The sequence below is a fragment of the Suncus etruscus genome, chromosome 4 (genome assembly GCF_024139225.1).
Source record: "Suncus etruscus isolate mSunEtr1 chromosome 4, mSunEtr1.pri.cur, whole genome shotgun sequence".
Taxonomy (NCBI): domain Eukaryota; kingdom Metazoa; phylum Chordata; class Mammalia; order Eulipotyphla; family Soricidae; genus Suncus; species Suncus etruscus.
This window is the reverse complement of record NC_064851.1, coordinates 3,908,857-3,933,837: the sequence shown is the minus strand read 5'-3', so window position 1 is coordinate 3,933,837 and position 24,981 is coordinate 3,908,857. Positions and strand designations below refer to the sequence as shown.

Genomic DNA, 24,981 nt, shown 5'->3' with positions numbered 1-24,981 from the left:
TGCTTGCAAGGCAAACGCCGCTGTGCTATCTCTCCGGGCCCTTCATTTATCAATTCTATCCATCCTGTTTGCTATGGGATGTTTTTTTTCATTTATCAATTCTACCCATTCTGTTTGCTATGGGATGTTATTAGAGATAAATTTTGGTATGTAACAGTATGGAGAGGATTATCAGAAAGGTGAAGTAGTTACATCACTGAAACTAATGATACCATTTGGAAAAGAGGGTTCCAGTTGTGCTTCCAAATGCTTGAACTTTATAAGCACTTATCTGAAGTCCAAGTTGGGAGAAAATTTACCTAATGTTTGGGCTGGAAGAAATAAAACTTAAGTGCCTATTCCTCTTTGGATAAAAGTTTTATCTGATGGGCAAAAGATGAATAAAGTCAGATTACTAAAGTCAATGTAGAAGTTAATAACACGTTTTGTCTCCTTAATCTACCATATCTTTTTCCTAATAATGCAGTTTAGAAAATATGGGCTCTGTATATCTTGAAATTTTCATCTGATATCTGCTCTGTATAATGCAACATTATCTTTCATGTGAATGCTGCGCTAATAATATCATTAACCAAATGCAATTTGATTTCTATTCAATAGATATTGAATCTATTTTTACCAAGCTTCCTAGGATGAATAATATGATGAAGGTCCGTCCTAGCAATGTGTTGGCTACAAAATCTCCATAGCCAACTGTTGTAATTGTTGCAATAATCAGATAAATACACTCAAAGTATGATATAGTCTGCGAATTTCTAACTTTGAGCCAGGGGTCACCGAAGTTTTCTACCTGTTCAAAGAGAATACATAGAAAGGTTTTTAAATAAAACGCAAATTTTACAAAGAATAAGCAAACTAATGGGTTAGTTTGATTCAATCCAAATGAAAACTTGAATGATACCAAGGTTGCTATGTAGGTTCCGCAAGCTTGTTATGGTAATTTTCTGTCATAATTATTAATAAAGCATGAGGGGTGAAAAGCTTATGGCCAAAATCTAGATTGCTTTTATGTGGTCACATCATTGCATCTTGGACCCACTGATCCCTAAAACTTCTCAGAATCAGCATTATTAGTCATACTCAAATTTTTTTTTTTTTTGGTTTTTTGGGCCACACCCGTTTGATGCTCAGGGGTTACTCCTGGCTACGTGCTCAGAAATTGCCCCTGGCTTGGAGGGACCATATGGGACGCAGGGGGTGGGGGTCGAACCGTAGTCCTTTCCTTGGCTAGCGCTTGCAAGGCAGACACCTTACCTCTAGCGCCACCTCGCCAGCCTCGTCATACTCAAAAAAAATTTTTTTTTGGGCCACACCTGGCTTTGCTCAGGGGTTACTTCTGGCTATCTGCTCAGAAATAGCTCCTGGCAGGCACGGGGGACCATATGGGACACCAGGATTCGAACCAACCACCTTTGGTCCTGGATTGGCTGCTTGCAAGGCAAAAGCCCGCTGTGCTATCTCTCCGGGCCCCATACTCAATTTTTATCTACTCAGAACTATCATTAAAAAAATACTTTCATGAACACTTAATTTCTATAAGCTTAGGCACATACATGCTAGTATAAGAAATAGTAAATTGGGGCCCGGAGAGATAGCACAGTGGCGTTTGCCTTGCAAGCAGCCGATCCAGGACCAAAGGTGGTTGGTTTGAATCCCGGTGTCCCATATGGTCCCCCGTGCCTGCCAGGAGCTATTTCTGAGCAGACAGCCAGGAGGAACCCCTGAGCACCGCCGGGTGTGGCCCAAAAAACAAAAAAAAAAAAAAAAGAAATAGTAAATTGACAAAACTTTCCAAGTTGTTCTCTCACCTCCACAATATTTTTTAAGTGATTAAAACATAAACTAATGAATCAGAATGATAGAACAGCAGGCAAGGTGCTTTGGTTCATATATGTTTCCCTGAGCCACTACTAAGAGTGATCCCTGAGCAAGGAGCCAGGAATAATCTCTGAGCACCATCAGGTATGCCCTCCCAAAACAAATAATCTTAGGATATTAAACTCCTTCAGAATATCTCAATGAAACCAAATGTATTCAACTATAATTAATATTAGAGGAAGTTGTACATATAATTACAGCATATAGGAGAAATCATCAATAAATCACAGGCATGATTATATGGTTATTTGAAGATGTAAATTTATTGGTTTTCTCTGCTGCTATTCAGTCCTGTAATGATTTTTTGTATATCTTTATGGCCATTTGTAACTCACATTCCTATTTATGGATTTATGAAAACATTGCAGTCTTTAAAAATTATTTGATTAGAGCAGCACGATTTACTAAGACATTCCTTGTTGATCTTTAGACATACAATGTCCCAGCACTGATGCTGCTACCAGTGTCAATTTTCCTTCACCAGTATTTCCAGGTTCCCTCACCTACCCTTCTTCCATGGCCCTGGCTTGCCATCTTGACAAACATTTTTGTTTTTTTGTTTTTTTGTTTTTTTTTTTTTTTGTTTTTTGTTTTTGGGCCACACCCGGTAACGCTCAGGGGTTACTCCTGGCTATGTGCTCAGAAGTTGCTCCTGGCTTGGGGGACCATATGGGACACCGGGGGATCGAACCGCGGTCCGTCCAAGGCTAGCGCAGGAAAGGCAGGCACCTTACCTCTAGCGACACTGCCCGGCCCCGACAAACATTTTTGTAAGATTGGTTGGTAACATTTGGGCCTCATAATTTTAGTGTTGCTGACTTTATGGTTTGTGTGTTAGCTCTATTATTTCTTAATACCACATATCATCTAAATTCTCCTGACCTTTGCCCACTGGTACTTCCCATTTATATCTTCTTCCTCCATCCACCTATCTTCTTCATTTCTCTCCCATACTCTGGTGTCAAAGGAGACCTAGGCAGCCCACCTTTGCATTTTCTCATTTAGTTATTCTAAATACTACAGATAAGTAATGTCATCCTGTGTTTATTCTTCTTTACTTGGCATAATATCTTTCATTTCCATCTATGTTGCAGCCAATTGCATGATCTCATCATTCCTTATAGTTGTGTTATATTCATTGAAAAATTAAAATTTTGGGCCCAGAGAGATAGCACAGCAGCGTTGCCTTGCAAGCAGCCAATCCAGGACCAAAGGTGGTTGGTTCGAATCCCGGTGTCCCATATGGTCCCCCCTGCCTGCCAGGAGCTATTTCTGAGCAGACAGCCAGGAGGAACCCCTGAGCAACTCCGGGTGTGTCCCAAAAAAAAAAAAAAGAAAAGAAAAGAAAAAGAAAAATTTAAATTTCAAATGAACATTTTTACTATTTTAAAGTTTCAATTTTATGTCTTTTTTGGGGGGCCACGCCCGGTGACACTCAGGGGTTACTCCTGGCTCTGCAGTCAGAAATCGCTCCTGACTTGGTGGCCCATATGGGACACCAGGGGAATCGAACCGAGGCCCGTCCTGGGTCAGCTGCGTGCAAGGCCCTACCACTTGCGCCATTGCTCTGGCCCCTTACATCTTTTTCATATATCATATTTTCTCCTTAGTTTTACTTTGTTTCCTTGGGGAAAATATTCTGTAATTTTTGTTCTTATAATGATTCTGTCATGAAACTGCTGTATATTGAAATCTTTCTGTTTTCCACCACAACCTTTTTTTTTGGGGGGGGGGTCACACCCGGTGACGCTCAGTGATTACTCTTGGCTTTGAGTACCATATGGCACACTGAAGGATCAAATCTCTGTTCTCCTAAGATAGTGTGAGCAAGGCAGATGCCTTATGCCCTGTGCCATCACTCCAGCCCCCCCTTTTTTTGGGGGGGTCACACCGGCAGCACTCAGGGATTGCTCCTGACTGTAAGCTCAGAAATCGCTCCTGGCAGGCTTGGGGGACCATCTGGGGTGCCGGGATTCGAACCACCGTCCTTCTGCATGCAAGGCAAACGCCCTACCCTCCCTCCATGCTATCTCTTCGGCCCCCATTTTCATTTTGACACAATATCGGCATAGGCATTTTATTGGTTACATTCTCTCTAAGACTTTATCTTTAGGCACAAAGAACATTTAGCTGAAGTTAAATATGAGTGTGTTAGGAGGTAAATTAGGGGGCCAAAGAGATAGAACAGGGGTTAAGATACTGACCTCACACAAACCCAGGTTAAGCTCTGCCCCAGAATAGTGCCCCTGAGCACTAAAAGGAAATATCCCTGGGGGTGGGGTGGGGAGGAGGGAGATCTGGGACATTGGTGATGGGAATGTTGCACTGGTGAAGAGTGGTGTTCTTTGCATAACTGAAACCCAACTACAATCATATTTGTAATCAAGCTGTTTAAATAAAGATATATATATTTAAAAATAAAAAGAAGGAAATATCCCTGAACAGAGCTAGGAGTAAACTCTAAGCACTGGTGGGTGTGACCCAAAAGCAAAAGTAACAAACAAAAAAAGTAAGTGATATGTTTTTAAATATCAGTGCTCATTAATGAAACATGCTGTTTCTTTCCAAAAATAATTCTGGTAGCCCACTCTTCCAATCATTCACCAAAGATTATTTTTTTCCTTATAAGTAATATGTGCTCGAAGAGCAGATGTAGTCCTCAAGAGTGATAATTAATTAAAATATTTTGTATATGTCTCTCTAAAATGCCTTGATATGTCTTTCTAAGCACACAAAGATATTCCCTTGCTAGATTTTTTTGTTTAGTGAAATTTACTGGGAGTCTCAATAACATTTAGAATGTTCCAAATCTAGATGAGCTGAAACTCTGGTTTTAAATTGCTTCTCAATTTCTTTTTTTTTTTTTTCTTTTTTAGCTTTTTTGGGTCACATCCAGCAGTGCTCAGGGATTACTCCTGACTCTATGCTCAGAAATCACTCCTGGCAGGCTCAGAGGACCATATGGGACGCTGGGATTTGAACCACCGACCTTCTGCATGTGAGGCAAACAGCCTTATCTCTATGCTTTCTCTCTGGCCCCGATTCTCAATTTCTTTGGTAAATTGTATTTGACATATTTCTGCTAAACTGAAGATAAAGAAAGTTTGGGAGTTTTATTTACACTTTTTCTTTGTTACTGTTTCAACCAATTTAGAAGAGACTCTTGTAAATGATTTATGTTATATTTTCTTCATTCGTTTTCTTCAAAGTCCTCTGTAGACTATCAAGATCACATTTCAATTTCTACATTTTCTAATGGATAAATTTTTTTGGCGCTGAAACTTAGGAATTGCCCTTTTTGTTTTGTTTTGTTTTGTTTTGTTTTTGGGTCAAACCCGGCAGCGCTCAGGGGTCAGTCCTGGCTCTATGCTCAGAAATCGCCCCCTGGCAGGCACAGGGGACCATATGGGATGCCGGGATTCAAACCACCATCCTACATGAAAGGCAAACGCCTTACCTCCATGCTATCTCTCCGGCCCTGGAATTGCCCATTATTGAAACCCATTTACCAAACTGCTTCTTAAGTGGTCTAAGGATAATTTTTCTCATAGGTAAAGGAAATAATTAGGGGTCAGAGAGATAGCATGGAGGTAAGGCGTTTGCCTTTCATGCAGGAGGTCATTGGTTCGAATCCCGGTGTCCCATATGGTCCCCCGTGCCTGCCAGGAGCAATTTCTGAGTGTGGAGTCAGGAATAACCCCTGAGCACTGCCGGGTGTGACCCAAAAACCACACAAAAAAAAGGAAATAATTACATATAGAAATAAATTATGGAAGGAGAGATAGCATGGAGGTAAAGTGTTTGCCTTGCATGCAGAAGGACGGTGGTTTGAATCCCGGCATCCCATAGGATTCCCCGAGCCTGCCAGGAGTGACTTCTGAGTGTAGAGCCAGGAGTGACCCCTGAACACTGCCGGGTGTGACCCAAAAACCAAAAAAATATATAAAAATAAAAATAATTTAAAAAAAGAAAAAAATGGGGCCGGGCGGTGGCGCTAGGGGTAAGGTGCCTGCCTTGCCTGCGCTAGCCTAGGACGGACTGCGGTTCGATCCCCCGGCTCCCCCGGCGTCCCATATGGTCCCCCAAGAAGCCAGGAGCAACTTCTGAGCTCATAGCCAGGAGTAACCCCTGAGCGTCACAGGGTGTGGCCCAAAAACCAAAAAAAAAAAAAAATTATGGAATAACTAGGAAAGTTCTTAAGCTCCCATCAAAACTCAGCTATTCCTTTTCTACAACTCTCCAGCTTTACTAAGGGTGAAATATTTCACTCTTTATTCTTTTATTTATAATGATGCAACACTGATGAAAATATGGAGATAAATTTCCCTAGTATTTATGCTTTTAAAGAATGAATATATTATTTCCTTTCCTAAGAGTGGACTTTGAAAGAAGAAGGGACATAGATATTTTGAGTGTAGGAGAAATGCTTGTGATAAATATAAGAATATTGAGAATTCAGAAGGGATATTAACCAAATAAACTGCACACGGTTTACAGTGATTGGTATGGGACTTCAGGAGGTCTATCTCCATTCTTCAAAGGCTAAGCATTTCCTGCAGACAGGCAATATTAGAAGTTGGGTGAGGTGCTTACCAGGTGTATGAATCCTGCAGCAGTGAGGCAGCAACTCAGAGTTATTGTTAGCAGCTTAGAAAACTTCATTGAGTTCCTAGAAAAGAAAGATAAAGAGCATTTGTGTTCTGATATGTTCTGAGAAAATATAAATGTCTCTACTCTAGCATGTTGAATGTACAGTGTGATTCATGGACAAAATATAACAGCATCACCCTTACTTGCAGTCTACTGGAAGTGACCTGCACCCAATCTACTGAACTGCACTGTCACACAAATGTTCTACTTGATTCATATGTAAACTCGAGACCTTGTAGCACAACACTACAGCAAGGCAATCACAGGCACTTGTTTACCAAGAAGAAACTTTTTGGTCTGATTTTGATTTGAAATAGAGAACTTACTGGATAATCTGTAGCCTACTATAAAATATGTTCAAGTTTGTTGCCTATCTTCCAATATAACAAAGCATAATGTGATAGAAATTCAGAAGCATTCAAAAACTAAATTTCTAGACAAGATAGGGCTACTTATGACACAAGAGAAGCCCTTTGGGTTTCCAACTTCACCATGAAACATGGGCATTCAACAGAGAAATTCATAAGACTGTATAGTGATATCTGTAATGAGATAAGAGATATTAAAATTTCAAGAGGGTGGGGCCGGGAAGGTGGCGCTAGAGGTAAGGTGTTTACCTTGCAAGTGCTAGCGTAGGACGGACTGCGGTTCGATCCCCGGGAGTCCCATATGGTCCCCCCAAGCCAGGGGCTATTTCTGAGTGCATAGCCAGGAGTAACCCCTGAGAGTCAAACGGGTGTGGCCCAAAAACCAAAAAAAAAAAAATTCAAGAGGGTACATTAGAACTAAGAGCTTAAAGCTCTGGGCCAGAGCAGTGGCACAGTGGTAGGGCATTTGCCTTGCACACAGCTGACCTAGGACGGACAGCGGTTCAATACCCCAGAGTCTTATATGGTCTCCCAAGCCAGGAGCAATTTCTGAGCACATAGCCAGGAGTAACCCCTAGCATCACCGGGTGTGGCCCAGAGACCAAAAAAAAGAGCTTAAAGCTTCGGAAGCACTGTTCTCAAGGGATTTAGGGATTTTACTGCTGTTTTTGAAATGTTAAGTGACACCAAGTTTATGAATAAAATTCATTTTTTAAACTGGGCAATTATTTTCTCAAAGGAATTGTTTCATATGACCAGCTAAGACAAAGAAGTGATGTAAAACAGCAAATTTGAGGACAGAGTAGTTATATGGCAGGTGGAGCACTTGCCTTGCATGCAGCCTATCTGGGTTTGAACCCTGGCTCTCTATTTGGCCCCAAAAGCAAGCCAGAAATGAATGCTGACTGCAGAGCTAGGAGTATGCTCGGAGCACTGCAGGGTGTGGCCCCAAACCAAAAAATAATTACTAAATAAATAAATAAATAAATAAATAAATAAATAAAACAAATGTACTAAACAAAAGCATCTAAATTTCTTTGACTCTGCAGGTGAATGTATGGGTTGAAAAATGGGAGAAAGCTGGTGGTAAGGTCAAGAATTAAAGCCTGGGCCGGGCGGTGGCGCTAAAGGTAAGGTGCCTGCCTTGCCTGCGCTAGCCTTGGACAGACCGCGGTTCGATCCCCCGGTGTCCCATATGGTCCCCCAAGCCAGGAGCAACTTCTGAGCACATAGCCAGGAGTAACCCCTGAGCATTACCAGGTGTGGCCCAAAAACCAAAAAAAAAAAAAAAAAAAAAAGAATTAAAGCCTAATAAATGTATAGTTTTCTATTAAGAAAAAATAGTCTTTAAAATAATTGCAAACATTTTTTGTTTTTGTTTTTGTTTGGGGTCACACCCAGCAGCGCTCAAGGATTTACTCCTGGCTCTATGCTCAGAAATCGATTCTGGCAGGCTCAGGGGACCATATGGGATGCCGGGATTCAAACCACCGTCCTTCTGCATGCAAGGTAAATGCCCTACCTCCATGCTATTTCTCGGGCCTCAAATTGCAAACTTTCTAACCAGTATGTAATACTATTCTCATGAGAGAAAGTATTTTATTAATATGTTGGAGGTTAGGAGAGTTCACAATATTTTGGAGGAAAGATAACTAAAGTTGAATGTTCGATTATCATTTTAAGTTTCTATATTGAGCATGTAAGTTAATAGCACTTCCAGCAAAATTAGCATCAAGACCTACCTGGTCTTGATAGATCCAAGAATTTGTAAAATTTGTGGGAGTTCTAGCAGCCGCAGTGCTCTTAAGAACCTTAAACCTACAAAGAAATGGAAAGGACAAAGCTGCTGAAAGAGGAGGAGCAATTGCAAGGAGTGTTGAGTACATCGCAGTTGGAATGGTGTCTTTTCTTACCCTACCAGAATACTCAAAATATATTTTAAAGTGACATATTTAAACTAATCCACTGTAAAATACACCCTTGCTCTCACACTGAATATGTTATAACCTAGAGTAAACCTCTTTTTTCACCTTCTCACATATGTATAAAATGAAAATGGTAAACATTCCCACAGCAGCTGGGCCCAGAGAGATAGCATAGCGGTGTTTGCCTTGCAAGTAGATGATCCAGGACCAAAGGTGGTTGGTTCGAATCCCGGTGTCCCATATGGTCCCCCTGCCTGCCAGGAGCTATTTCTGAGCAGACGGCCAGGAGTAACCCCTGAGCACCGCTGGGTGTGGCCCAAAAACAAAAACAAAAAAAAATCCCCACAGCATAGGACTGTTGAGCTAATAGAAAGCACAGTTTTAGTAGCATGCTTTCCAAGTGTGCTGAGCACTGCTCTTTTACTCAGTATTCTTTAGAATTGAAAACAAATCACTGAAAAGCTCCTAACTCCACTTAAAATCTAAAGTAGAGTTATTATGTCATACTTGCCAATGTTTATGCAATGGTCTACTTTATATAGGTTGATAATAGTTAGGAATGTGTTTATGTAATGATTATATAAAAATCACATGAAATAAGGCCACATCTTTTTAAGAAATAATAACTAAATAGAGCAAATCCTGCCTTGATCTGATTCATAATTTTGAAAACCAAGAGAGTCTTTTTCTATCTCTCAAAACATGTGTGATCCCAGAACAAAGTTGGTGCTGTTACCGATGCTGGAGTCTTCACAACCTCTCAGGTTGTGAATGAATTATTAGTCCATAAATAATATGTAGCTACTGTGCACTAAGTATGATGGTTGGTACTACAGCTAAAGAAAAATGCGCTGAATGTACATTACAAAAATATAAGATCTCTTTGAGGACTTTCTTAAAATTGCATTCAGACTTTAAATGAAAATGAATGGTATTGAAGTTTCTAAAGTTGGCACCAAGACTTACCTGGACCTGATACCTCCCAGAATTTGTAAAATTTGAGAAATAAACACTGAACAGTTTATAAAGAGAAATTCAGAGATTTCTCCTGATTCACACAAGACACTCACCTAGCCAATTACGCTTTAAATAACAGGAAATGAAGGGTGTTGGAATGGTAAAGATATCTACAATAGTATTGATCTGCAACCAAAACTTGATCTTATCATCAGCTGCCAAAAACTATGAGACAGAAACAAAGCACCACAAATGTTGTTACCTTCAAGAATTTAAAAATGAGCAGTTGTTTTATCCAGGGACATCACATTCACCAAATGAAATTGATCCTATTATATACATCTCAAACATCTCAATCTATCTTATTCATAAACATGCATTTAGATAACTATATAGATGAGCATACATTAATATAGGCATAGAGACTGAGCCTTTAGTGCTTAGCAAATGGACATAAGTCTGTATTCTGATTTAACCCTCTGGATTCTAAATAAATATTTTGTTTATTTGGGTCACACATAGCAGTACTTGGGGAACCCTATAGGATTGAACCTGGAACTTTCACATGCAAAATATATACGCCAGATCTTGGAGCCATCTACCCGAACCTTTGAATAAATACTTTGATCTTCCAGCATATCCTAGAACTTTTGAAGTTATGTAATTATAATAAACAAACACTATTTTTTAACAAAGAAGATACTAGGTTTAAGATAAAATTCACACCCAGGGACGCCAAAAAAAAAAAAAAAAAAAAAAAAAAAAGATAAAATTCAATGGAAAAAGCACTGACGCTGGCCAAGACAGAGACATGTATATCTGTCTGTTCAAGGCAGGTGACTTTATAGCTGCTGGTCAAGGCAGGTGTGGATGAACTTCCCAACTTAGATTAAGAAAGCAAGAATTGAGATGGCATGGGGAAAAAAAATAATAATAAAAAATAAAAATAAATTTAAAAAGAAAGCAAAAATTTCAAGAATGGGAAGTGGACCATTGTAATAAAAATATTAATGGTTGTTGTCAGAAAATTTTAGAAGGAAAATCACAGAAGCATGTATGTACATATACATGTATGTATATATGTATATGTAGCTGTATGCATTTGGGTATGTATAATAGAGCTGACTCTTGATCACTAAACCTGTGGAAAATCCACTTGTCATTTGTACTTGATTCTCCTTTCCTATGGATTCTGCATCTGGGGATTCGATCAACTTTTTTGCAGATTGACTGACTCTGTAAATGAGACCAACAGGCAAAAAAAAAAAAAAAAAATCCACGAGTACAAGGGCCTGTGCAGTTCAAGCCATGATGTTCAGGGAAAATGGCTGACAAATTGCTTTTATTTCACTAGACTTATACTCTGATTTCACATCTTGAGAAAGCTTGATCCCAGAAAACACAAGAAAAAAGTAAAGACTACCATATTATGAACGAATAAATTACTTTGAGGACAAGTTCTTCGGCATAACACATAAAAAGAAAGTGTGTTTCCATGAACTTGCCATTTTAAATGTATTTTAATGTTATATATTATATATATTTGAATTATATATATTTATATGTGTACATTGTGTATATGTACATTGAACTCATGGACTCAAACATGCAAGGCAAGTGTTATAGCACAGAGTTGTATTCCTGGCCCATAATTTGTATTTTGTGTGTGTGTGTGTGGTTTTTGGGTCACACACGGCAGTGCTCAGGAGTTACTCCTGGCTCCATGCTCAGAAATTGCTCCTGGCAGGCACGGGGGACCATATGGGACACCGGGATTCGAACTGATGACCTTCTGCATGAAAGACAAACGCCTTACCTCCATGCTATCTCTCCGGCCCCCCATAATTTGTATTTTTGGCAATGTTTTCACAGTGAGGTATTTAGATATTTTTTAACTTTCTTAATGATTATGTATGTTTTATATCTTTTTTCAAAATTATTTTCATTTTCTATTTTCTGTAAAATAAAAGATAATTTGTTCAACACCATGAATATGCACACACAGTAAAAGGTCTTTTAAAGTTAATGTTATATTATTTTGTAGACCATTTTATTTTGTATTCTTCTACAGCTCAGAGTAAAATTGCTGCATGAGCAAGCTTCTAGCCAAAATATTTTCAGCAAAATTTTTTAGAATCGGGGCCAGAGCAATTGTGCAGCAATTCGGGCATTTACATTGCATGCAATGACCCAGGACAAACCTCGGTTCAATTCCTAGCATCCCGTATGATCCTCCAAGCCAGGAGCAATTTCTGAGCGCATAGCCAGGAGTAACCCCTGAGCATCACTGGGTGTGGCCCAAAAACCAAACAATAAATAAAAAAATATATAAGATTTCTTATAACCATGGCATTATTTCATATATATATTTCATATGTGTCTCATATGTTATATATAACTGTGTAATTATTTGTAGAGATATAACTATATATATATTTTTAAAATGTAATAAGTGAATGCATTAAAATCTATATCTTGGATAAGTACTTAAAAATTCATGCGCATTTAGTAATTTAGGGCACAAAACCTCTTACATTAGAGATTTAAACAAAAGCACCATCTTATATTGTGCCTGTTATATTTGTATACTCCACTTCATTTTTACTTACTCTCAATCCAAAATATATAGCAAAAAAACCATTGATTATCATGTCAAAGGAAATGGTTATATCATCATATGCAGTACAGCTTGCAACAGGACTGAAAAAAAGAAACAAGGTTAGTTTGTATAGCTGAACATTTTAATATTTTAATATTTGTGCAAATATAGGACTAAGGAACAGAAAGTAAATTTATTTATATGAATAGGTTAGACATGAAGAAAATTGCATTTCTCCTGATAGCAAATATATTAGAAAACCACTGGACTTTGTATGGAACTAAAATTAACAGGAAAATTATCTGTTTTTCTGAGTTTAGTCATTTCATTTTCATTTTAGCAATAGAATTTAGAGATATCAAGATGATGGGGATGCACTTCTTGGTTTGAAAGACCAACCAACCATCTAGCTGGTCTTCTGCATGTTTCTATTGTAGACCTAAACTAGGTAAAGCTGGACTGATATGAGAAAAAAAATTAGAAAAAAAATTGCTTAAATATCTGAAAATAGCCACACATACACAAAAAGAAAAGACTGCTAGTTTCCCTAGTATCTCTAAATTTGCAAATTTTTGAGGCTCTGAAATTCAAATATCACTTCAGCATAATGTAGTGTAATTACAATTCCCAGGTATACCAGCATAGTATCTAATCATATGGATTAGAATGTGTCATGTCCATTGAATATCTTAACTTTAGGACTAAAGCAGGAATGCCTTTACAAATAAATCATAGAATACTTTGCTTCATTGTAACTGGACAATGCATTCTAGAACTTTCCCTTTTCTTAGGTTATAGAAAGTCTGAACCACATGAGAAACCTTGAGATGATTTCAGAATTTATGATATAACATATAAGGAACAAAAGATGAAAAATCTATTCTAAGTGACCCCAGAGAAGATATGACAATTGGAAGCTTGAAATCTCTTGGACTCTAGAAAAAAATAACACTGTGCCACACACATTTCTTAGCAATACTGTACGACAGGATACAGAAAACTCATACTTTTTTTTTTTTTTTTTTTTTTTTTTTTTGGTTTTTGGGTCACATCTGGCAGTGCTCAGGGGTTACTCATGGCTCCAAGCTCAGAAATCGCTCCGGGCAGGCTCGGGGGACCATATGGGATGTTGAGATTTGAACCAATGACCTTCTACATGAAAGGCAAATGCCTTACCTCCATGCTATCTCTCCGGCCCCTCAACTCATACTTTTTCTTGAGTTTGTTTGTTTTTGTTTTTGGGCCACACCCGGCAGCGCTCAGGGGTTACTCCTGCCTCTATGCTCAGAAATCGCTCCTGAGGGCCGGTGAGGTGGCGCTAGAGGTAAGGTGTCTGCCTTCCAAGCGCTAGCCAAGGAAGGACAGCAGTTTGATCCCCTGGCATCCCATATGGTCCCCCACAAGCCAGGGGCGATTTCTGAGCACTTAGCCAGAAGTAACCCCTGAGCATCAAACGGGTGTGGCAGAAAGAAAGAAAGAAAGAAAGAAAGAAAGAAAGAAAGAAAGAAAGAAAGAAAGAAAGAAAGAAAGAAAGAAAGAAAGAAAGAAAGAAAGAAAGAAAGAAAGACAGACAGACAGACAGACAGACAGACAGACAGACAGACAGACAGACAGACAGACAGACAGAAAGAAAGAAAGAAAGAAAGAAAGAAAGAAAGAAAGAAAGAAAGAAAGAAAGAAAGAAAGAAAGAAAGAAAGAAAGAAAGAAAGAAAGAAAGAAAGAAAGAAAGAGAAATCGCTCAAAAAAAAGAAAAAAGAAAGAAATTGCTCCTGGCTGGCTCAGGGGACCCTATGGGATTCCATATGGGATTCAAACCACAGTCCTTTGGCATGAAAGGCAAACGCCTTACCTCCATGCTATCTCTCCAGCCCCTCAACTCATACATTTTTTAAGAGTTGTTTTTGGTGTTCAATGGAAGAAATTACACATTTTCTAATTTTAATAAGATTGTGTCTGTTTTTATGTTGTATGTGTACAACTTTGTGTGCATGCACTCATACTGAGTATTATTTATGAGAGAAATTTTTGAGTAAGCTAATGATGTGCACTTATATATGATGATGTAGTTATCTGATGAGGTAATAGAATTTTACTCACTCTGTTGAATTGATGAAATAAATTATAAGGGACCCAATACTTAGTAAAAAGACAAGGATCATCTGTAAAAGCAACAAAAACATAAATGGATTATTTCATTCTTCTGATAATTAATATAGGTAAACCAACACAAATATTCATTTTAATCATGACATGAATATATTACCACTTTTTACACATGATTCTAAGTTGGCCTTCATTTAAGAATTCATTGAACCTTTAATGATCTTCAATAAATGATTTGAATCCATTTTATTTACCTAATTTTAATATAAAAATAGTTTGCCATTCCTGTTCTTCCTAAAACTTTCTCACTTCAAACCCTGTCATTTATTCATTTACCCACCTATCAAACTTATTAAGTTCTTAAGATGTTATGTACTACTTCATTACATGTTAGAAAAAAATATTATTATTATTATTTATTGTTATATATATCTTATGTGTATTTTAGTATTACACTGCACTAAAACTTGTTTCATAGATGCATCCATTTCAAACATGTGTTTCTCTTGGCTATGCCACTTGTGGAGCACCTGACCTCCAGGGATTCTGGGTTGGGGAGTTGGGTAGCCCAAAGACCACTAGCTGTAGGAGATCCAGAATCCTGCTTTAATGGAGCAGCTCTCTTATTGTATCCACTTTATTAAAGCACAACTCTGGGGGGAAATTACATCTATGCTATTTCTAGTTTCTCTCTTATTGGCAGTTATCGTCTTGAGTGAGTGGCAGGTGCATTTCTTTCATAGAAAGAGAACAGAGATAATTCTTTTTTTGTTGTTGTTTTTGGGCCACACCCGGCATTGCTCAGGGGTTCCTCCTGGCTGTCTGCTCAGAAATAGCTCCTGGCAGGCACGAGGGACCATATGGGACACCGGGATTCGAACCAACCACCTTTGGTCCTGGATCGGCTGCTTGCAAGGCAAACGCCACTGTGCTATCTCTCCGGGCCCGAACAGAGATAATTCTATGCTCAAGGACCTCTCTTTGCCACCATCAGTCAAACTATCCTTCCCTTTTGTGTCTGAAGTTATCTTCTTTCATTGAGTTCTGAAGTCAGCCAAGTTGTCCCTTCCAGCCCAAGGCTAGATATGCCAATGAAGGGAAAAGCCTAATATACTTTCATTTTCCCTAAACACATCCTTACAAATAGTTAGAATTTTGACCAGAAGGAAAGGGCTATTCATGAGGAAATAGAAGTGAGTGTATTTTTAACACATCAATGTATCTGGTCTGCAAAATAAGCAAGGTTGTAAATTATAAACAGTAATTGGTCCTTTCAAAATCTCAAGATGCATTTGGATGAAATATTTTCAGGCTTAATGATTTCAGGACAAAATGGAGTGACTTTATTTTACTTTGATTAGTATTTAATTCATTTTCTATTCAAGTGACCTCCTAGGACAAGATGAAGATTTTTTTTTTTTTTTTTTTTTTTTTGGTTTTTGGGCCACACCCGGTGACGCTCAGGAGTTACTCCTGGCTATGCGCTCAGAAGTTGCTCCTGGCTTCTTGGGGGACCATATGGGACGCCGGGGGATCGAACCGCGGTCCGTCCTAGGCTAGCGCAGGCAAGGCAGGCACCTTACCTCCAGCGCCACCGCCCGGCCCCAAGATTTTTTCTTTATTCACCCCTTTGGGAATTATCCCTGGATTAGGCTATCTTTGGCCAGTTTATATTTTAGAGTTTGGGACACATTCACCCATGCATAGAGGTGGCACTTCACTCAGGAGTTATTCATGGAAGTTCTTAGGGGACCATGTGAGTGCCAGGGATTGAACTCAATTCAGCCATGTGCAAAACAAGTGCCCTATCAGTTGTATTATTGCTTCAGCCCTGACCTTTGGCCACTTTAAATTTATCAAATGAGTTGGTAAATGTGATTTGGGAAGAAATTGTTGGCTTTGAGACTGCTATCAGATCACTATGATCTCAACTTAGTGTTCTCTACGCATTATAAGAATTTAATGTTTACTCTCATGGTAAATTTAATGTTTATTCTCATTGTAATAATTTTTGAGATAAAATGTAGCTTCGATTTAGGTATAATAATTATTTCTCGGGGCTGGAGAGATACCATGGAGGTAGGACATTTGCCTTGCATACAGAAAGATGGTTCGAATACAGCATCCCAGATGGTCCCGAGCCTGCCAGGAGCGATTTCTGAGCATAGAGCTAGGAGGAACCTAGCTGGGGGATCGAACCAAGGACTGCTCTAGGTTAGCGCATGCAAAGCAGACGCCCTACAGCTTCTGCCACCGCTCTAACCCCTGAGTAAATAATTTTTGGTATAAAATATTTTATCTGTTCATTCCTACCAATTTCCCTATACTATTAAACAGAGGATGGCATTTTTTTTGCTATTTTTCTAGTGACTCTTTAAATATATATATATATATATATATATATATATATATATATATATTGGTACTTTTATAAATCCAAATAAAATTTGAACATTTAAATGATTTCAACCAATAAGTCATTGATAATATAACAAAGAACAAAACATAGTTTATCAAAACACCCCATACCAGCAGGAATTTAAGAAAAAAGGAAAACTTGGGACTACCTAAAAAGAAAAGGATTCCCAAATAATCCAAAAATGCACAAATTTCATGGAATGAATTTTACTTAGATACTTCCAAACCATAAACCATATAAATTCTCATATAACAGGTACTAGAAAAAATGCAATTTTATTAATTACAAAATAATCATTTAAAATATACCATTTATTATATAATATACCATTTATTAAATATACCCATTTATTTCTATCATATCATATCATATTTATTAAATATACCCATTTATTTCTACCATATCACCATTAGGTGGCAGCATAACCTCGAATTACCTTTTTTTGTTTGTTTGTTTGGTTGGTTTTTGGGTCACTCCCGGCAGTGCTCAGGGATTACTCCTGGCTATGCGCTCAGAAATGGCTCCTGGCAGGCTCGGGGGACTATATGGGATGCCGAGATTCAAACCACCGTCCTTCTGCATGCCCTACCTCTATGCTGTCTCTCCAGCCCCTCAAATTACCTATTTTTTTTTTTTAAATTTTCAGATCAACTACTAAAATGGTTAGTGGAAATTCATTTATAGAGCATATGCAATTTTCAGATAATGGAATATAAACATTTCATAAAGTGGTTTATTTCTCAAGGAGCACATATGCATTGGTGAAGATAGGCATATACATCTGTTTTTAATTACTGCTCATGAACAAATCAAAAATTTGAGGATGTTTAGTCTTAATAGGATAAAAAAAAAGTGAAATTTTCCCCAAGAAAATAACTGAACTAAGTATTAATATGTACAAGTTAGAGTAAAATAGAAAGTAGTTTTTGAATAGTATAGAAGCACAAAATAGTTTAGTATTAATAAAGTGTACTTAAAATCAAATAGAGGGAAATTAGCTATAAATTGTTGGGGGCACACTTGGCTTGTGCGCAACACTTACTCCAGTTATGCACTCAGAGATCTTTCCTGGCAAAGTCAAGAGCCAGGTACGATGCAGGAGACAACTGAAATCAGCTACTTGCAAGCACTATCACTCTGGCCCATTAGCTATACATTTAAATGATGCAATCAACATCACCTTTCTTTTTGGGGGGGTTTGGGGGGCCACACCCGGTGATGTTCAAGGGTTACTCCTGGCTATGCACTCAGAAATTGCTCCTGGCTTGGGGGACCATATGGGATGACGGGGGATCGAACCACGGCCCGTCTGAGGCTAGCGTGGGCAAGGCAGATGCCATACTGCTTGCACCACCGCTCCAGCCCCATCATCACCTTTCTTTTTTTTGTTTTGTTTTGTTTTGGGGGCCACACCCGTTTGATGCTCAAGGGTTACTCTTGGCTACGCGCTCAGAAATTGCCCCTGGCTTTGGGGGACCATATGGGATGCCGGGGGATCAAACCGCAGTCCTTCCTTGGCTAGCGCTTGCAAGGCAGACACCTTACCTCTAGCGCCACCTCTCCGGCCCCCATCACCTTTAATATATAGTTTATTGCTATATGTTTCTGAACATCATGTGAAATGTAAGATAAACAACATGCAAGTCTTTGTCCTAGTAAATTATTTTTTCTAATTGATAACCTGAGAACAAATACAAATTATGCAATAAAAAATAATATTCATTGTAAAGAAAAGGCAAACCAAGTAATAGATGGAAGAGTAGTGAAAAACAGTTTTGAGTTCCTACCAGGGAACACCACAGATTCACCTAAATGAGAAACTCACCTAAATGTCATGTTTATGGCTAAAGTTCATTAGAAAACAATCGTGAGGGACCAGAGCAATACCGCAGGGAATAGTGTTTGTCTTGCATGTGGCTAACCCAGACCGACCTAGATTTGATTCTCAGCATCCCATATAGTCCTCTGAGACTGCCAGGAGTGACTTCTGAATGCAGAGCCGGGAGAAACCTTGAGTGTCAAGGGATGTGGCACAAAAAAAGAAAGAAAAAGATGAAAGAAGAGAAAGAAAGAAAGAAAGAAAGAAAGAAAGAAAGAAAGAAAGAAGGAAGGAAGAAAGAAAGAAAGAAAGAAGGAAGGAAGGAAGGAAGGAAGGAAGGAAGGAAGGAAGGAAGGAAGGAAGGAAGGAAGGAAGGAAGGAAGGAAGGAGGAAGGAAGGAAGAAGAAAGGAAGAAAGAAAGAAGAAACAGAGAAGAGAAAAAAAGAACGACAGAAAGAAAGTAAGAAAGAAAGAACGAAAGAACAAAAGAAAGAAAGAAAGAAAGAAAGAAAGAAAGAAAAAGAAGAAAGAAATATAGAAAGAAAGAAAGAGAGAAAGAAAGAAAGAAAGAAAGAAAGAAAGAAAGAAAGAAAGAAAGAAAGAAAGAAAGAAAGAAAGAAAGAAAGAAAGAAAGAAAGAAAGAAAGAAAGAAAAGAAAGAAAGAAAAAGAAATTTAGAAAGAAAAGGAAGAAACTTAGAAAGAAAGGGAAAGAAGGGCCAGAGAGATAGCATGGAGGTAAGCCGTTTGGCTTTCATGCAGAAGGTCATCGGTTCGAATCCCGGCGTCCCATATGGTCCCCTGAGCCTGCCAGGAGCGATTTCTGAGCATGAAGCCAGGAGTAACCCCTGAGCGCTGCTGGGTGTGACCCAAAAACCAAAAAAAAAAAAAGAAAGAAAGAAAGAAAGGGAAAGAAGGGCCAGAGAGATAGCATGGAGGTAGGGCGTTTGCCTTACATGCAGAAGGACGGTGGTTCGAATCCCGACATCCCAATATGATCCCTGAAGCCTGCCAGGAGCGATTTCTGAGCGTAGAGCCAGGAGTAACCCCTGAGCGCTGCTGGGTGTGACCCAAAAACCAAAAAAAGGGGAGAAGGAAAGGAAAGGGGAGAGGAGGGGAGGGAAGGGGAGGGAAGGGAAGAGGAGGGGAAGGGAGGGAAGGGAAGGGGAAAGAAAGAAAGGGGAGGGAAGGGAAGGGAAGGGAAGGGAAGGGAAGGGAAGGGAAGGGGAGGGTAGGGAAGGGGAGGGAAGGGAAGGGAAGGGAAGGGAGGGGAGGGGAGGGGGGAAGAGAGGGAAGGTGAAGGGATAGAAGAGAAGGGACGGGGGAGTGTAGGGAAGGGAAGGGAGGGGAGGGAAGGGAAGGAGGGAAGGGGAAAGAAGGAAAGGGGAGGGAAAGGGAGGGGAGGGAAGAGGAGGGAAGGGTAGGGGAGGAGAGGAAAGGGAAGGGGAGGGGAGGGGAGAGAAGGGGAGGGAAGGGAAGGGGAGGGGAGGGAAGGGGAGGGAAGAAAACTACAATGAAAATGTGCTTACCAAAACACGGCCCACCAACGTCTCTGCTGAAAGTAGCATTTCTATGGTATGATGAAATGCTCCTTGCAAGTGAAGACTTGAGAATGTTTTTTGGGGGTTGCCTTTTGATAAGATGGTTTTCTAAAAGCAAAAATAAAGGGTTTAAGACTTATCTGGATCTCAAAGAAAGTAATGGGATTCGGGGCGGGGGGATCGAACTCCCTGCTGTGTTATCTGTCAGAAATCACCCCCATCATATCTAACTCAGGGAACCCTGAAGTTGCTTATTCAGTATTTCATAAAATTAGTTTTACTGTTTTTCTACATGACCTGTTAATATTAAATTCTACAGTCTGTAACATGACTTTATCACACACCCTCGGTCCCAGATTGTTCAAACTGACATACTGTACTGGTCAGGATTGGAAGGGATAGGTTTCTTTCTGCCTAAAGAAGAAGTATTTTATCCTTTATCTCATTATCCATGGACCAAAAAAAGCATTACAAAATGGATTTATTTTAGTAATTGCTGAAGTATTTGTCTTTTAGAGAGAGAACAAAAAGGAGCCTCAAATTGTGGGGGTTTTTTGTTTGTTTGTTTTTTGGATTTTGGACCACACCCGTTTGACGCTCAGAGGTTACTCCTGGCTATGCGCTCAGAAATCGCCCCTGGCTTGGGGGGACCAAATGGGACGCCGGGGGATCGAACCGCGGTCTATCCTACGCTAGGGCTTGCAAGGCAGACACTTTACTCTAGTGCCACCTTCCCGGCCCCTCAAATTGTGTTTTTAATCAGAAACTTTCTTTGACTTACATGTATTATTATTATATCAATTATATTATACATTATGTTATGTCACTATATTATGTTAGTTTACCTCATTATGTTAATTAATTTTGTCTCTTGAATAAATTCTTTTTTTTTTTTTTTTTTTTTTTTTTTTTTGGTTTTTGGTTTTTGGTTTTTGGGCCACACCCGGCGGTGCTCAGGGGTTCCTCCTGGCTGTCTGCTCAGAAGTAGCTCCTGGCAGGCACGGGGGACCATATGGGACACCGGGATTCGAACCAACCACCTTTGGTCCTGGATCGGCCGTTTGCAAGGCAAACGCCGCTGTGCTATCTCTCCGGGCCCTCTTGAATAAATTCTTACAATAAAAAATAAAGAAAAAAAGGAGCCTCAGCAACTTCATGCTACTTACCTGTTAGATTCTAGTAAAATTAGAAAACTTTATTTTTTTTTTGGGGGGGGGCCACACTCAGCGGTGCTCAGGGGTTACTCCTGGCTGTCTGCTCAGAAATAGCTCCTGGCAGGCATAGGGGACTATATGGGACACTGGGATTCGAACCAACTACCTTTGGTCCTGGATCGGCTACTTGCAAGGCAAACACCGCTGTGCTATCTCTCTGGGCCCTTCTTTTTTTTTTTTTTTTTTTTAACTAAAGCCATACCCAGATGTTAGGAGTGAGTTTCTCACTGACCATGACTATGAGGTTTCTCACTATAATTTCTCACTATAAGGAACCTCACTATAAGATTTCTTACTTAAATTGCTTGATGGTGTGAGATTTAGGAATTGGTACTCAAATAGAGGTATTTGGGGCCAGAGAGATAGCATGGAGGTAAGTCATTTGCGTTGTATGTAGAAAGACAGTGGTTCGAATCCCGGCATCTCATATGGTCCCCCGAGCTTGCCAGGAGCGATTTCTGAGCATAGAGCCAGAAGTAACCCCTGAGTACTGCCAGGTGTGACCCCCCCAAAAAAAATTAGAGGTATTTGGACCACCAGACTCCATCTGGTGAGGTTGCTGGAGATGCATTGGATCAGGTGGTGATAGGGCTTAAACTCAGCAAAGAATGAGCAAGGCCACCTGACCTATCTCTCATTTAATCATTTAAATCCTTTAAAATAATTTAACCCTTCTAATCATTTATTCCTATATTTTAATTTTAGAATAATAAGGACTCTATTAAGTCATGAAAAAGGCTACAGTTTGAGCCAAATGTCCCTGTATATCAAAAGATCTTTTTTTTTTTTTTTTTTTTTTTTTGGTTTTTGGGCCACACCCTGTGACGCTCAGGGGTTACTCCTGGCTACGCGCTCAGAAGTTGCTCCTGGCTTCTTGGGGGACCATATGGGACGCCGGGGGATCGAACCGCGGTCCGTCCTAGGCTAGCGCAGGCAAGGCAGGCACCTTACCTCCAGCGCCACCGCCCGGCCCAAAAGATCTTAAATGTACATTGGAACATTCTAGCAATGCACATGGGAACAAGAAATGACCACACAGTGCTTAAACCTCAATTCTTAGAAAAATAATTTTATGTGGAGTCAGAGATTTAGAATGGCCTAATTTTTCTGATCATGTATTCTGAGTGGTAAGAAGAAAAGTCTCATTAAATAATTGCTTGAGGGCCCGGAGAGATAGCACAGCGGCATTTGCCTTGCAAGCAGCCGATCCAGGACCAAAGGTGGTTGTTCAAATCCCGGTGTCCCATATGGTCCCCATGCCTGCCAGGAGCTATTTCTGAGCAGACAGCCAGGAGGAACCCCTGAGCACCACCGGGTGTGGCCCAAAAAAAACAAAATAAAATAAAATAAAAATTGCTTGAAAAATCATTTTAGCCAATAATCTCACTCTAATTAATCTACAGTTCATCATGTACATTCTAACATAACATCTGAAAATCTATTTTTTTCAAATATTCAATGTGACATTAATGTTTAGCAAATTTGAATTACATCACAAAATTGGAGGTAGGAAAACAGCAATGTAAATTAATTAAATGTAAATTGATTTCAAATTGATAGTAATCTTTTGAAAATGGACATTTTAAATAAAAAATTACTAATCATCAAAATTTTTAAATTGTGTTCAAATGTGAAACAATTTTATATTACGTTAACTTTTCTAAAGATATCAAGTAAATCACCCAATTCCAAAGCCATTCAATACTACATAATTTGAAATGTTTTTTAATTCTTACAAATCCTTATTTCAGTATTCAAAAGCAAAATAATATAGTTTTTTTGTTGCTCAAACTCTACTTCACATTTTGTACTGCTCCCTATTTGAAATTCAATATTACCTCTGGACTGAAGAAATCTAAGTTATGAGTAATTATGGAAAAGTAAGTTTGAAACAGAAATTTGATATTAAAAAATTGATACTCAATTATGATCTAGAAATGTTAGAAATAATGAAGTAGAGTGACTATACTTTTTGCCAAGTTTACATTATATCTTTATTGCAGTAAGTACCTTAATAAATATTAATATATATTTCTTATTAATATATACCTTAGAATTTTTTTGTTTTTTGAGCCACACCCATTTGATACTCAGGGGTTACTCCTGGCTATGTGGTCAGAAATTGCCCCTAGCTTGGGGGGACCATATGGGACGCCGGGGGATCAAACCGCGGTCCTTCCTTGGCTAGCGCTTGCAAGGCAGACACCTTACCTCTAGCACCACCTCACTGGCCCCAACCTTAGAATTTTTTAATAATTTTTATTGTGACCAAAGTGAATAACAAATCCTTCACAGTAATATTTAAGGTACATAGTGACAATGAATCAAGGCCATTTCCACCACCAGGGTTGTCCTCCCTCCACTCCTGTTCCTAGCATGTGTCCCATATCTCCCTCCTTTGCCCCCCACCCGGAGTGCTAGTGTAACTGTTCCCCTCTGTGTATAGCTTGTTGTAGATAGGGTATTGATTCTGTTGTTGTTGACTTTGGTTTTGGTGTTTAAGTCTGATCTTTTTTATTTCCACTCAGTGTTCATACAGCTTTCTGGTCCTGGTACCATTTATTTTTATTTTTCCCCTCAACTCATGAGGAAAAACAAGATGATTCAAGTTGTGGTAGTTCTGTTGGAAGAAGACCAAAATGACAAAAAAAAAAAAGAAGAAGAAAAACATAACAAAAAACAAACAAATGAACACAACAATTAAAAATAAATAAAAAACAGTAACTACAAGCACCCAGCAACAACAAAAAGTCACCAAATAATAACCACAAGAGTGAAAAAGAAAGAAAAAAAAAAGAAGAAAAAGAAAATAAATAAATAAAAAGAGGAAAAAAACAAAGGAAGAAGTGCTGATGTGGCAAGGTTTTGTACTTTTTTTTTCCATAGGCACAATAAGTATTGGGGAAATGAGAAAGGGAATTCCCTTGGCCTTAGAGATTCAAGGTTTCTTTGCCCTTGAGGCATACTGCATTGGGACAACTACTGACTCCGTACATGCTCATTATCACACCCAACATCTTTTTATGGTGTCAGGAAACTTTCTATTCAGTTGTGGATAAAATCAGGCCTCTTTAGCTAGAGGTCTTGATATTTGCACAGGTCGTAGGACAAAGTCTTGGATAGAGTCTTTAAGGTTCTAGAAGTTCTGTTCCATCATTGTTGTTGTAATCAGTCTTTTTGTAATAAGTGGTCTTGGTTTTTGCTCAGATCCTAGGCCGAAACCTAGGATAGAGTCTATATATAGATACTATACATATATATATATCAGTGCTTCTCAAATAATGGGGTGTGCCCCCCAGGGGAGGCATGAGGCTCCCTAAAGGGGTCCCGTTTGACATACACTGTCATAACAACCTAAACCCCGTGTTTATATCTCTGTATGTCTCTGGAGCTGAGAGTTGCTGTGTCCTGCTTCAAACCCCGCTTAGAAAAGCTATGCATTGCAAAATGTGCTCATTGTAGCCACTAATCCAGACATCACCTCTGATTAAAAAAATCAGCTCAAATTA

At 39.1% G+C, this 24,981-nt stretch overlaps 1 protein-coding gene across 1 annotated transcript in view; it reads right to left on the bottom strand.

Moving 5' to 3' along the window:
- LOC126006916 (potassium channel subfamily U member 1-like) overlaps positions 1–24,981 on the bottom strand; it is a 130,114-nt gene that overhangs the window by 92,575 nt on the left and 12,558 nt on the right. Inside the window, exons 3-8 of the mRNA XM_049772456.1 lie at positions 14,476–14,537; positions 12,388–12,478; positions 9,892–10,003; positions 8,639–8,714; positions 6,472–6,547; positions 620–790 (exon numbers count right to left, since the gene is read on the bottom strand). Of these exons, the coding sequence (XP_049628413.1) occupies positions 620–790; positions 6,472–6,547; positions 8,639–8,714; positions 9,892–10,003; positions 12,388–12,478; positions 14,476–14,537 (588 nt within the window). The remainder of the gene's footprint in view (positions 1–619; positions 791–6,471; positions 6,548–8,638; positions 8,715–9,891; positions 10,004–12,387; positions 12,479–14,475; positions 14,538–24,981) is intronic.